The sequence below is a fragment of the Mustela erminea genome, chromosome 7, assembly GCF_009829155.1.
Source record: "Mustela erminea isolate mMusErm1 chromosome 7, mMusErm1.Pri, whole genome shotgun sequence".
Taxonomy (NCBI): Eukaryota; Metazoa; Chordata; class Mammalia; order Carnivora; family Mustelidae; genus Mustela; species Mustela erminea.
The window spans coordinates 6,101,846-6,114,087 of NC_045620.1; the positions used below are offsets into that span (position 1 = coordinate 6,101,846).

Genomic DNA, 12,242 nt, shown 5'->3' on the forward strand with positions numbered 1-12,242 from the left:
CAGCCATTGAGAGCCGGGTCACCCCACCTTTCACTATGCTGAAAAAAAGGAGCAGTGAACCAAGAAATTTCTGTCTTACAGACAGTTCCGGAGATCAGGTGATAGAGACACAGCTAGGGGGAGCAGAAACAGAGCTTCTGAGAAAGCCACGGGCATTTCCACAGTTTCTGAAACTCTCTGAAACTACAGGAAAGCCATTTCTTGAGGCACATGCCCTCCCATCCATGATTCCCTCTCTTGCTTTAATGACAGAAAAGGAATAATAGGAAAAAGGCTTTTTTTTAAAATAGGGAAATTTATACCTTTAAACAGCAAAATGCTTTGTACACAGGTATCCAGTGCTGATTTTCCCAAGCACTATCTCTGTCTTTCATTAGAATTTTGAGAGCTGCCTTAGATTTAATGCGTAAGAACCTGACAGCAGTAGCAGCAGCAACCAAATTAGAAGCAGGTCATATCCCTATGCTAGTTTTCGGGGGGAGGCTGGTCTGGGAGGTTGAGGAGAGGGGCAAATGTAGCATCGCTTCCTCCACATGGAGCTCAGTATTTTTTAGACCATTGTTTTACAGTAAATAGGGTTATAGGCTAGAAACCCAGTCTCTTCTGAAATAAGGACGAGACCATCTGAGCAGCTGACAGCCAGAACCGTGACTGGTTTGCCGGGGAGACATTTGAATCCCTCTCAGAGCCAACGAAAACCCTTCCGTCTGGTCTGACTTGTGGCAGGGAGGCACGGGGAGGACGCAGAAGGAAGCAGGTGGGCGTGACAGACCCCGCGCGCATGCATGTAAAGGCAGGCTGCGCCCCGAGCCGCCCTCACTGAGTCCTACCAGGGCCTCTTTGGGAAATCAGTCACTTACCCCCCGCAGAGTCCTGCGAGAAAGCCCGTTACGTACCATTTTCCCCTTCGAAGGCTTTGCAAGTGCAAAGACAAAAGACATACCGATCATGGCTGTTGACCTATTTTAAGCCTATCCAGGACTTCTCTACCCCCTCTTCTTCTTTCTAAACACCTTGCTTGGCTGGTTGGGGGCTCGCCGGTGACGGAGCCGCCGGCGCCCACTCCCTGGCCCTGGCACCCTAGCCCAGGTTCATGGCATCGCAGCTGCAGAGGATCTCCCTGAATGTGTTCCGAAGCTCCAGGCTCCGGAAGGCATAGATGAGCGGGTCGATGATGGAGTTACACATGATGAGGACCAGGTAGGTGTTGAAGTGGGCGGCGTAGCAGACACAGTACGGGTTGGTGGGGCAGGTGATGATGAGGATGAGGTGGAGGAAGAAGGGGGCCCAGCAGAAGACGAACACCCCCAGCAGGATGGTGATGGTGACAGCCCCCTTCATGCACGAGTGCTGCTGCGGGGCCGCCCCGTTGGCTGGGGGCAGCGCTGCGATGCGCCGGGCGTGCAGCCGGGCGAAGAGGAACATGTGCACGTAGAGCGAGCCCATGAGGAGCAGCATGGCGAAGAACATGGTGATGAGGCACACGATGACCATCTTGCTCTCGGAGTAGACGATGAACGCCACGCCGCACACGCCGCAGCACGCCCAGATGGCCGCAATCCAGGCGAGCGCCTTCCGCACGGTCATGATGCTGTGGTAGCGCAGCGCGTAGAAGATGGTGACGTACCGGTCCACGGCGATGGCCAGAAGGTTGCAGATGGAGGCCACCAGGGAGATGCAGATCAGGGAGTCGAAGACGTTGTCCATGTGCTGGATGAACCGGTCCTCGAAGGTCAGGTAGTTGCTGTTGATGATGGCGATCATGACGGTCTCCAGGGCGTTGGACACGCTCACCAGCATGTCGGCCACCGCCAGGCTGCAGAGGAAGAAGTACATGGGCGAGTGCAGGTTGCTGTTCCTGACCACGGCCAGGATGACCAGGATGTTCTCCAGCAGGCTGACGATGCCCAGCGCCAGGAAGACTTCGGGCTTGATGAAGACCTGCTCGCAGAACCCGCTGCTGCTCTGGTTGCTGAGGGAGGGGGCGGCGAGCTGCTCTGAGCTGTTGGGCAGGGTTGGCTGAGCAGACAGCAGGCAGCACGAAGCGTTCATTGCTCACAGACGGTGGGAGCAGGGGCTCCGGCAGCGTCCGGAACCTGCTGCTGCTGACGGCCGGGGTCTCCCTCCGGGTGCTGGGGGCAGGTGCCCGTGCAGTCCGGACTGAGGGAGAGGGAGGGAAAGTCAGCTGCGACACAGCCCAGAGAACTTTCCCTCGCTCCTCCAAGACAAGCAGTTTTACGGACACTCTTCTGTGTCGTCGGCTGTCTGCCTTCCTTCTCACCCCTTCCCACACCCCCAGCAGGGAATGGAAGACCTGCCCCCGGTGGCCAGAGTTTCAGCTGTATTCATAGCAGGACCGGGCCCGTGGTACCTGTTGCTAGAAGTGAGGGGGGAGCACTCAGGCTTCACGGCCGGGCTGCGGACACACTCCTCCTACTTCAGCTGCAGCGCGGCGAGAGGACCACTGAGCATCACTCTGGTGCCTCTGACTGACCACAGCGCCCGCGTGGGCTGGGAGCTTGAGCAGCGGGCTGGTGCCCTCTGCTGGCCAGACTGCTAACTGCGTGCTGCCTTGGCCGAGCGGTTCGTTCTTCTCGGGGAAACTGCCACAGGTGCTCAGTTCTCTGGTCTGCTCATCCGTTGTCTTAGAAAATAGCCATCGTTTATGGAGCACCTGCTGTGGGTCAGGTCTCTGCTGGGTGCAGGGAAAGTGACGGTGAACCAGACCTGCACGCCGTCCTGGTTTCCCCTAGACTTGGCCTCCGAGGTGGGAGACGAGAAGTCAGGATGTTATATTTCATTGTGACGAATGCGCGATGATGCAGGCCACGGGGCTGGGAGCGTGTGTGGGGCCTAACCTGGAGGGTCAAGGGAAGAGCACCTAAGCCTTGACTTGGTGGAAGAAGAGGTTATAGACAGCGGTGACGTGGGGCGGGGGTTGGAGGGGTAGAGGAGGGTCCCAGGCAGAGGGAGTCACATACCCCAGACCTGGAGACAAAGAGCAGTGGCTGTGGGGAGCATCACAGAATGTGGGTGCAGGGACCCACCTGACTTCCTGAGTCAGAATCACCAGGGGCAGGAACTGGACTAACGTGTGTTCGGTTTTCGACTGGTGAGCTGGGGTGTAGCCAGGATTGAGAGCTACCGAAAAGGAAGGTTGGAGGTTTGTTTGTTTTTTTTTTTTCAACTGAAGTACAGTTGACACACAAGGTTATGTTAGTTTCAGGTGTACGACATCGTGACCCAAGAATTCTCTGTGGCCCGATATCTATAGTCCTCTCTGTCACCAGGTGATGTTATTACAGTATTAGTGACCACATTTCTTCCCTATGCTGGATTTTTTATCCCTGTGATTTATGTGTTATAAGGAAGCTTGGTGTTTTTGAGGACCTGAATGGAGTTTGGCCAGAGTATAGAGCTGGGAGACACAATTTGAGAAATAAGGCTGCAAAGGTTTTCTTTCTTTCTTTCTTTTTTTTTTTAAACCAAAGTTGGGAAGTGCCTGCCTCCTCCCTACGTGGGAGTTTGGAATGTCTCCTGAAGGCAGTGGGGGCCTGTGGAAGAAAGGCCTTTAGGCAGTGGGGTGTTGAGAGGGAGCTGAGCTTTAGAAAGACTCCCAGATGCAGGGTAGAGAAAGGATTGGAAGGGGAGGGGCAAGGAACGAGGGAGGCGGGGGCTTTAGCGGTCTGGGATAGATGATAGTAGCTGGAGCTAGGAGGAGGGGGAGGGGGACGTGTGGCACGGGACCAGGGGAGGACAGAAGCAGAGATGTTCAGGCAGATGTGTTGTAGAGATTTGAGAGTGTCTGGCCATGGAACTGTGGGAGACACAATGGGCAGGGAGCCTCTCTTTCCTTTTTAAGTAGCAGGGAGGGCCGAGATGCCTTTTGAGCAGGAAAATGTAGAAGGCAGAATTTAGCAATGGACTTCAGTACCTGGTTCATGTCACATTTGGTGCTGCACGTGAGGATCCTGTGAACTCTGGAAACATAGGGTCTGTTTGCCCTTACACATGTGCACACACACTGCACAAACAGACACACAGACACTGCACAGAAACACACATACTGTGCACACACACACACACACCATGCTGACACAACGGCACACACGCACACCATGCAGATACATATGCACACACGCATGCATGCACACACACCATGCACACACATACCACACAGATAACATGTGCACACACACACCATATCCATGCATGCACAAACACCATGCAGACACACACACCATGCAGACACACAGCGGTGCTCACACACACCACGCAGATACATGCGTGCACACACACACACCGTGCAGATGCGTGTGCACACACACATGCGCGCACACACACACCATGGAAACGCACACACCATGCAGATACACAACTGCACATACACACCACGCAGATATGTGTGCACACACATGCACACACACATTCCAGATGGATTAATGATTCATCTGTTATCTAACTTTGTGCGTGTGCGTGTGTGTGTGTGTGTGTGTATGAGATAGAAGAAATATGCATAAGGAAATAGAAGAACGTTTAAAATATTTATAAAGTTGTGGAAGGGAGAGATTTTCTTACCAAGACGGGCAATCCAAAATTTAGAGTATGGAAAAAAAAAACACTGTAGGCAACATCAGAAGACAGGAAGAAAACATTTGCCATAGGCAATGAATGGTTACCATCTCTAATAGATAAGGAGGGCTTTCTGATTAATAAGAAAAAGATGAAATTACCTCTTAGAATATTGGGCCAAAGATATGAATAGAAATCCACTGGAGAGCAAATAAAAGTGGATAGCAAACATGTGAAAGATGTCCAGTCTTCGGGGGCATCAGGGAAATCGAAATCCATACTAGACGCCGAAACCAGTTTTTCCGATGAGGTTAGCAGGAATTAGACAGATACCAGATTCAGGAGAGTATGGAGAGCACTCTTGCAGGCAGTCCTGGTGTTTGTGAATAGTCTCATTGTTTGACAGTTTCTACTAAAATAAAAAAGGCTTTTTCTCAGTGTGCCTGGGGGCACAAGACACAGTGTTTCTATCTATCCTCAGCAGAGCAACTTGATTTCTGCAGCGAAACCACCCATCTTCCAGGATGGGGAAGAACACAGTCTTCATCGTTTCAGGGACTTCTCCTGGCCCTCAGGACACACGCAGAGGTGTATTCATCCTGTCTTGTCTTGTGGCTTCAGGGGCACCAGCGTTTCCTGCAAAGCTAGATAATCGAGGTTATCCATCACCTGCGGGTCCGTCAGTGCTGTCAGCGCTCCGTGACGGTGTGGGCTGGGCTCGAGGGAGCCGGTGAGGACGGCCGCTGCACACCTGCAGCCTTGAGCACCGGCTCTGCTAATAAGTGTTGATTTGGGGTCCCTAAATGCTACCCCCCACTCTCCTGGGGGAGCCACACAGACACAGCACAGATTCATTGAATCTTCTACACCGGCATTGGCTCTGTTAATAACAGTTGCGAGACACAGCGTATGAGACACAGCATATATCGTTGGCCCATGTGGGAGTTCCTGTTTTGAATGTTCAGATAAACCATAACAAGGAGATTCTTATCCTAAGAGATAACGCACCTAGGTGTCCTCTCTGCCCGAAGAGCTCCTCCTTGATTTTGTGCCTCATGTATACATCGTAGCCTTCAAGACCCAGCTCAGATGGGAACTGTTTTGCTTTGTTTTGTTTTATTTATTTATTACAAATTTCCTCAAATCTTAGGAACTTTATTCACTTTATTCCCCCTTTGGTAGTCACACCCCGTGCCACAAAATGGGGACAGCGTTGGCCAGAGATCATATTGGAGACAACGATTAGATGTATCATTAACCCTAATTATTTCCGAGGAGGAGATGGCCTTCATGCCTGTGTTCCCATCCTGAGCCTGTCTCGGATTTCACCTGCCTTTTGCTGGGCAGGTCCTCGGGAGCTCAGTTTCCAGTTGCTCTGCCAGATCCCATGTCCAGGGATCCCCCCACACGGTGTCTCAGGATCTCCCCTGATTTGGGGGGGGGGCTGGTGGCCCTCCTAGCTGGATCAAGCTCAGCTTGGGAGTGAAGGGGATTGAACACCGTCTGGGTTAACACTCAGTTACTTAAGGGCTGGAGCCGCCGAGTGGACTCTCCAGCCTCCTGTCTTTCGTGTGGGCATCCGGGGCCACCTTGCGTTGCTGCCCAGATGTCCTCGTGACATTGAGCCCCGGTGGTCTCCCTCATCTCTTCTGCCTTCTCCCGTCTCCCTCATGCCTGTTTCCTGAGATCATCTCCCAAATAACTCACCTGTTCCCCAGTCTCTGTCATGGGTTCAGCTCATAGGAGGAGGGGAGAGAGCTCAAACTAAGGTATACAGAACACCTACTGTGTGCCTCCTGTCTCTGCTAAGCTCTTTTCTCTGCTTGATGATTTACTTCAGGAAGGAAAGGAGGCAGGGCTGTGCGTTGCTCACCTAACACCTATTCCCCCCTTCTTCCTTCCTAATGGACTTCTAATTTACCAAGGACAACAGCATGCCCAGACAACACACTCATTTCCTGGCCTCCCTCGGGGGCAGCATAACCTGCTTCTGGCCAGTGGATGTAGGGGTGGTCGGGGGAGGTGACTCAGCTAAGCCAACTAGCAGACTGCGCCCGCACACTCTTTCGCTCTTGAGTGGAATCACGGCACGGAGGCTGGGAGAGCTCTCTCCTGTTTTGTAAGCCTGAGGACAAGCGCCTGATCTTTGGGGCACCCAGACCCGGAGGGGTCCCTGAATCCTTGCTGACTTTACAGAGAGGCAGGCAAAGCCCTGAACTCCTTGCCTCCAGGTTTCTAGTTATGTGCTAGACAAGCAAGATTTTATTTATGTAAGCTCTTGTAATGGAGGTGTTCTGTTCTGCCCAGCTGAACAAAACTCTCAAGCATGACCGTGTTCATATTTAATCATCCCCGCTGTCCGAAGCATCTTGGGTGCTCAAAAAAGGTTGGAAGGAACAAGCCCCTTGTCTTTCTCTTTTTCCTCTCTCGACAATCTTGATTGTGTAATTGCCGGATAGACCCCACTTTTTCGGTGCTATGAGGAAGTAACTCCATTGGACAGTAATTTTACGATAATTTCTCTCCCGTTCGACAATATGCTGATTGTGAGTGGGAGCAGTCTTTTTTGTCTTTGTATGCCCGCCCCTGGTCTAACCGACAGCCTCAAGCACTGCAGCAGAGACACTTTGGAAAACACCACCACAGTTTGTAAAGAAAGCAAAACACAATCTTATCATCTGACTCCAGTAATTCCCCTCTTGGACGTCCACCCAAGAGAAATCAAAATAAATGTCCACACAGATGCTTGGATGTGAACGTTCACAGCAACATGATTCCTGGTTGCCGAACAGTGGAGACGGCCTGATGTCCATTGTCCGGTGACCAGACAGACAGATGTGGTGGGTCCACACTGTGGAACAGGAATCGGCATTAAAAAGGGAACAGAATACTGATTCCCACACAGCATGAGTGAGTCTCAAAGCCAGTACGCTCAGGGAAAGAAGTTGGACACGAGAGACTACACTTTGTGTGTTTACACTCCCAGGAAAAGGCAGATCTGTTGTACAGGCAGAGAGTAAACTAGTAGTTGCCTAGATCTGGGGATGGGGGTGGGGATGAACCATCAGAGGGCACAATCTGGGTGATGAAAATGTTTGTAACTGGGTTAGGGTGATGGTCGCACAACTGAAGAAACTTAGTAAGAACGATTTGTTAGTGCACTGAACACGACGTTTATGGTGCACAACTGTACTTGGATGGGATGTAACAAATACGATTGCGCTAGTGCTCCCTGTGTCTTAAATGGTCTGTGGTTACGTGAAGACTCGCTAGTGGTGTGTCTCTTCATGGTAGAGACCAGAGGGACATCCTTTCTGAAAGCACACGCTAACGCTCGTGGTGGATACGGTATGTTCACCTGTTTCCAGCCTACAGGCTTTTCCCTCACCCCCTGGAGGTTCTGAGAAGCAACCCCCAAGCTAATGGCTCTTAAGTACTCCAGATTGGTAACCCAAGGACCCTTTCTGGGCTGCTTCTCAGCTTTATTGTAGGCACCTTTCATTGCTTCCTTAACCTGGACTGACATTTTATTCTTATAATCATCAGCTTTGACTTTATTTCCTTCCTTTGAAGCCTCTCTCATAGTTTGTATTCTGTTGATAATTCTTTTTTTTTTTTTAAATGTATTTATTTGACAGAGAGAGAGATCACAAGTAGGCAGAGAGGCAGGCAGAGAGAGAGAGAAGGAAGCAGGCTCCCCTTTGAGCAGAGAGCCCAATGTAGGACTCGATCCCAGGATCCCGAGATCATGACCTGAGCCGAAGGCAGAGGCTTAAACCACTGAGCCACCCAGGCGCCCTCTTAAGCACCCACCCATTTTCCTTTATTTTCTTTTTTCTGTTCTGGGAGACAGAGACAGATTTTTTAAAAAAGAGTTATTTGACACAGAGAGAGCACAAGCAAGGGGGAGCAGTTGGCAGATGGAGAGGGAGAACAGGCTCCCTGCTCAGCAGGAATGCGGGGCTCGATCCCAGGACCCTGAGATCATGACCTGAGCTGAAGGTCTGATGACCTAGACACCTAACTGACTGAACCACCCAGGTGCCTCAGAGACAGAGATTTTAAATGTATTGTAAAATTGTATCCCTTGGGGCACCTGGGTGGCTCAGTGGGTTAAAGCCTCTGCCTTCAGCTCAGGGTCATGATCCCGGCGTCCTCGGATTGAGCCTCGTATCGGGCTCTCTGCTCAGCGGGGAGCCTGCTTCTTCCTCTCTCTCTGCCTGTTTCTCTACTTACTTGTGATCTCCATTTGCCAAATAAATAAATAAAATCTTAAAAAAAATAAAATTGTATCCCTTTATCTTTTTGATGAAGATGCTATCTTTAAATTATTGGAAGATGCGGGACGGGGGTAGTGTGCCACAGTCTTGGGGGACTTACTGATTAATTCTGACTTAATTAATTCTGACTTAATTCCTAAGTGAACATTGACTAAGCAAACCATTTTGAAGTTCTAGCCTCTTAATGGATTTTTTTTTCCTCCCTGTGTCACTGAATGGCTTAGTCATACCCTTAAAATACTGTTATATTGGGAAAACATGGGATGAGGCCTTGATCTGCAAGTACTTGTATCCTCATAAAAGACCTCAGCCCTTCTCTGGTTTCATATGTTTCTGCAGCTCCTCCTCAACCGTCCCCCTCCTGGCATCTGAAGCTCTTGAAAGAATGGTCAACACCCGCTTTCTCCACTTTTCTCCTTTCAAGCCATGCCCTCCTGGCTTCTGCCTCGGTCACTCCATGGAAACAGGTTTCGCAAAGGGCGCTAGTGACCTCCTTTTGATTAAGCCCATGGCACATCTTCATCTTTAACCCATGCTTGGCTGACTTAGCAGCATTTGGCTCTGGCGACCACTCCTTCGCTCTAGATCCCTTCTTTTTTCCAGCGTTCTCCCGGTTTCCCTCCTGACCCTGTGACTGCTCTTTCTCATCCCCCTCCCCTACACCACTGGGCATTGAGGCTCCCCTCTGCTGATCCCACTCTGTTTTCTTCCTTATGGAGTGTCACTGTACCTCCACGTCAATGCCCTGCTCTCTGCCAGTGCCCACCAAATTTATACCTCAGGCTCAGCCTTCTTGGAGCTCCACACCATTCCTCTGACTTCTCATGGCAGCTCATACTTGCATGCCCAGGGCTGAATTTGTGCTCTGCTCCCTTGGATCTGGTCACGCTTCGGTGTTTTCTTTTCTGGTGGATGGCCTCACTTTCCAGCCAGCTGTGCAAACCAGAAAGCCTTCCATCGTCTTTGTATCCCCAGCAGCCACTTCCCCTCTATCTGGCGTTGTGCCCCTGAATTCCTTTCTTTTCTCATTCCCTGTGGTTAAGGGTGGGCCTGGCAAGAATTCGGACGTGTACTCCCTGCCTGACGTCATCAAGAGGCTCTGAACAGTCTGATGACTACTAGCCACGTGTGGCTATTTAAATTTAATGAATTAATGTAAAGCCAAGTTTACAATTCACATCTTTAGCTGTCCTTGCCATGTTTTGAGTGTTCAGTAGCCGTATGTGACTAGTGGCCCCTCTATGGGACAGCACAGATAGAGAACACATCTGTCCTCACCAAAAGTTCTATCAGAGAGCTCTGGTCTAAAGTCTTCCCCCACTTCTAGCCACAGTGAAGGGTCAGGTGTGCATTCAGGAGCCGCAGCTGGGGTGATACAGGCCCCGTGCAGGTGGTTACTGTGGTGTAAGAGTCGGGAGGAGGAGGGCCTGCCTGAGGAGGAAGCTGACCCAGAGGACTGAAAAGAGGTAGATCTGTTCATCCCTCAGGTGCTGGATATGGAGCTTATAGTCCTTTACTCTACGGTCGCATGAGTCAATCCCAGCGCCCCCATTTTTGCATCTTGATTAAGAGGGTTTGAGATGTCCATTTGACATTTGCAATTGATTAATAAATTAATATCCTGATAGTAACAAAGACCCACTGAATGTGGAAGTGGGGTCTTTAATCACCATCTTGAGTATGTGATCAATGCGTCAAGAGAAGAGAGCCTTTCTTATGCATATGGAATCAAGATAATTTCTTTTATACCAGATCTTGGTTTGTTAGAATTCGTAATTAAGATGGAGGGTGAGAGGGAAAGACACTAAGAGAAGGAAAGAAACAGGGAGTAAAATCACTGTAATTCAAATTTGTCATGAACATTGCATTAGGAGAGTGGTTGAAGCGCTTTTCTCACTGTTTCCTTTTGTAGATGAAATAGCAACTAGCCTCTTGATCCATGAGTGCAAAGTATTGGTAGTGCTGGCAGCTTCTAATTGCATTTTAATTCTTAGAGCTCTCATTATTATTTGCTCTGAAGAGATCTCTCTCTTGTTAACGCATGTTAGTTTGGTGATTGGCATTCTCCAGAAGAGACTGAATTAATAGGCCTCACTTCCCAGCTAGGCGCACTGCACACAAAAGGACAGAAAAACAATCTGTTAGACTTTTGCTAAGGCCACCGGTCCTCTGCATTTTACAAGCACCTGTCAGATCCAAGGTGAGGTCAGTGTCAGGGTGCCCGGGGCCAGGCAGGGAGGAAGCATGTGGCACATGGACCTGTTACTTGCTGACAGGTTGATGTTTGAGACCCCAGAGTACTGTTGAAGAAGATAATGAGAGTGGTCGCCATAGGTGTGCAGTGCCTTTGGGGTCAGCCAAGGGTCCCCCAGTCCTGTCTGAAAGCAGCTGGAAGTAAAAATAGAGACGGCCAGGCCATCACATACCGTCTGAGTCCGAATGGACTGCAAGTAAAAGCAGCAAACTAACATTTATAGAGGGCTTATCGTGTGTGAGTCCCTGTGTCACGCCCTTTATAGGGTGAGAATTAAACATATCGCTTTGTGGATGGGGACTCTGGGGGCGCAGAGGCATTCTATAATTTGGGAAAGGCACACAGGATAGGAAATGGGAAACTCCTGTCTGGCTGCAGAGCTGAAGAGCTCAACCCCAGGGCTGTCCTGCTGCTGCAGGTTTTGAATACAGCTGTTCAGAACCCAGCTCTGAGACTGGGATTTGGGGGAGAGCTCCATTTTCTGGGACATATCACGAGGGCCAGGCAGGAGCCCAGGCCTGTGCAGAGCAGGGCTTGGGGTGGCCGTAGCAATGAGGGCATACAGGCTCGGGTCAGAGCTCTTCTACAGTGAAGGGGCTTGGTGATAGAGGAAGTTAGCAAGACTGCCCCTAAACGATTTAAAAATACTCCAAGAAGGGCATGCTTGCTCTAAATCCTTAACTGCTATGACCAACCATTGCCCGACAGAATTCATTGCTGCTGTTTAACGACAGAGACCCCAAGAATCAAGGGGCATGGCTGCCGGGTCAGGGCTGCGCTTCCCAGCGTCCCTTGCGGGCGGGCGGCCGGCCGGCCACGTGACCGGGGCTCTGCGCTTCCGCTTCCGGCGGTGCTGTGCGAAGGGATGAGACGTTCCGGGGTAAGCGTGCGGTGAGGAGAGAGAGGCTTCCCCTGACCCAGGGCGGAAGCCACGTATCCCCGGTGGCCGGCCTTCCGCGTCTGCCTGAGCCGCTTCCTCCAGGACCGTCCCAGGAAAGAGACGGGAACTTGGATGGCGTCTAAGTCACCAAACGTTTGGCTCTTGTGTTGCAGCGCCTTGGCCGGCTCGCTAGCGGGCACGGCTGACTGGCCGACGGCGCGGCGGGTTTCCTCTCGCCGCCGGAAAGCAGGTGAAA

At 51.0% G+C, this 12,242-nt stretch overlaps 1 protein-coding gene and 1 long non-coding RNA gene across 2 annotated transcripts; both read right to left on the reverse strand.

Moving 5' to 3' along the window:
• Positions 1-431: 431 nt before the first annotated feature.
• On the reverse strand, positions 432-2,115 carry MC3R (melanocortin 3 receptor). Its single transcript, XM_032353731.1, has one exon. It carries the CDS (start codon positions 2,050-2,052, stop codon positions 1,081-1,083), a length of 972 nt encoding a protein of 323 aa, XP_032209622.1. The 5' UTR covers positions 2,053-2,115; the 3' UTR covers positions 432-1,080.
• Positions 2,116-10,684: 8,569 nt separating this feature from the next.
• Positions 10,685-11,888, reverse strand: LOC116594853. The gene is made up of 3 exons (XR_004287443.1): positions 11,802-11,888; positions 11,112-11,296; positions 10,685-10,963 (listed from the first exon to the last, which is right to left on the reverse strand). It is a non-coding gene; the product is annotated as an uncharacterized LOC116594853 (long non-coding RNA).
• Positions 11,889-12,242: the final 354 nt, after the last annotated feature.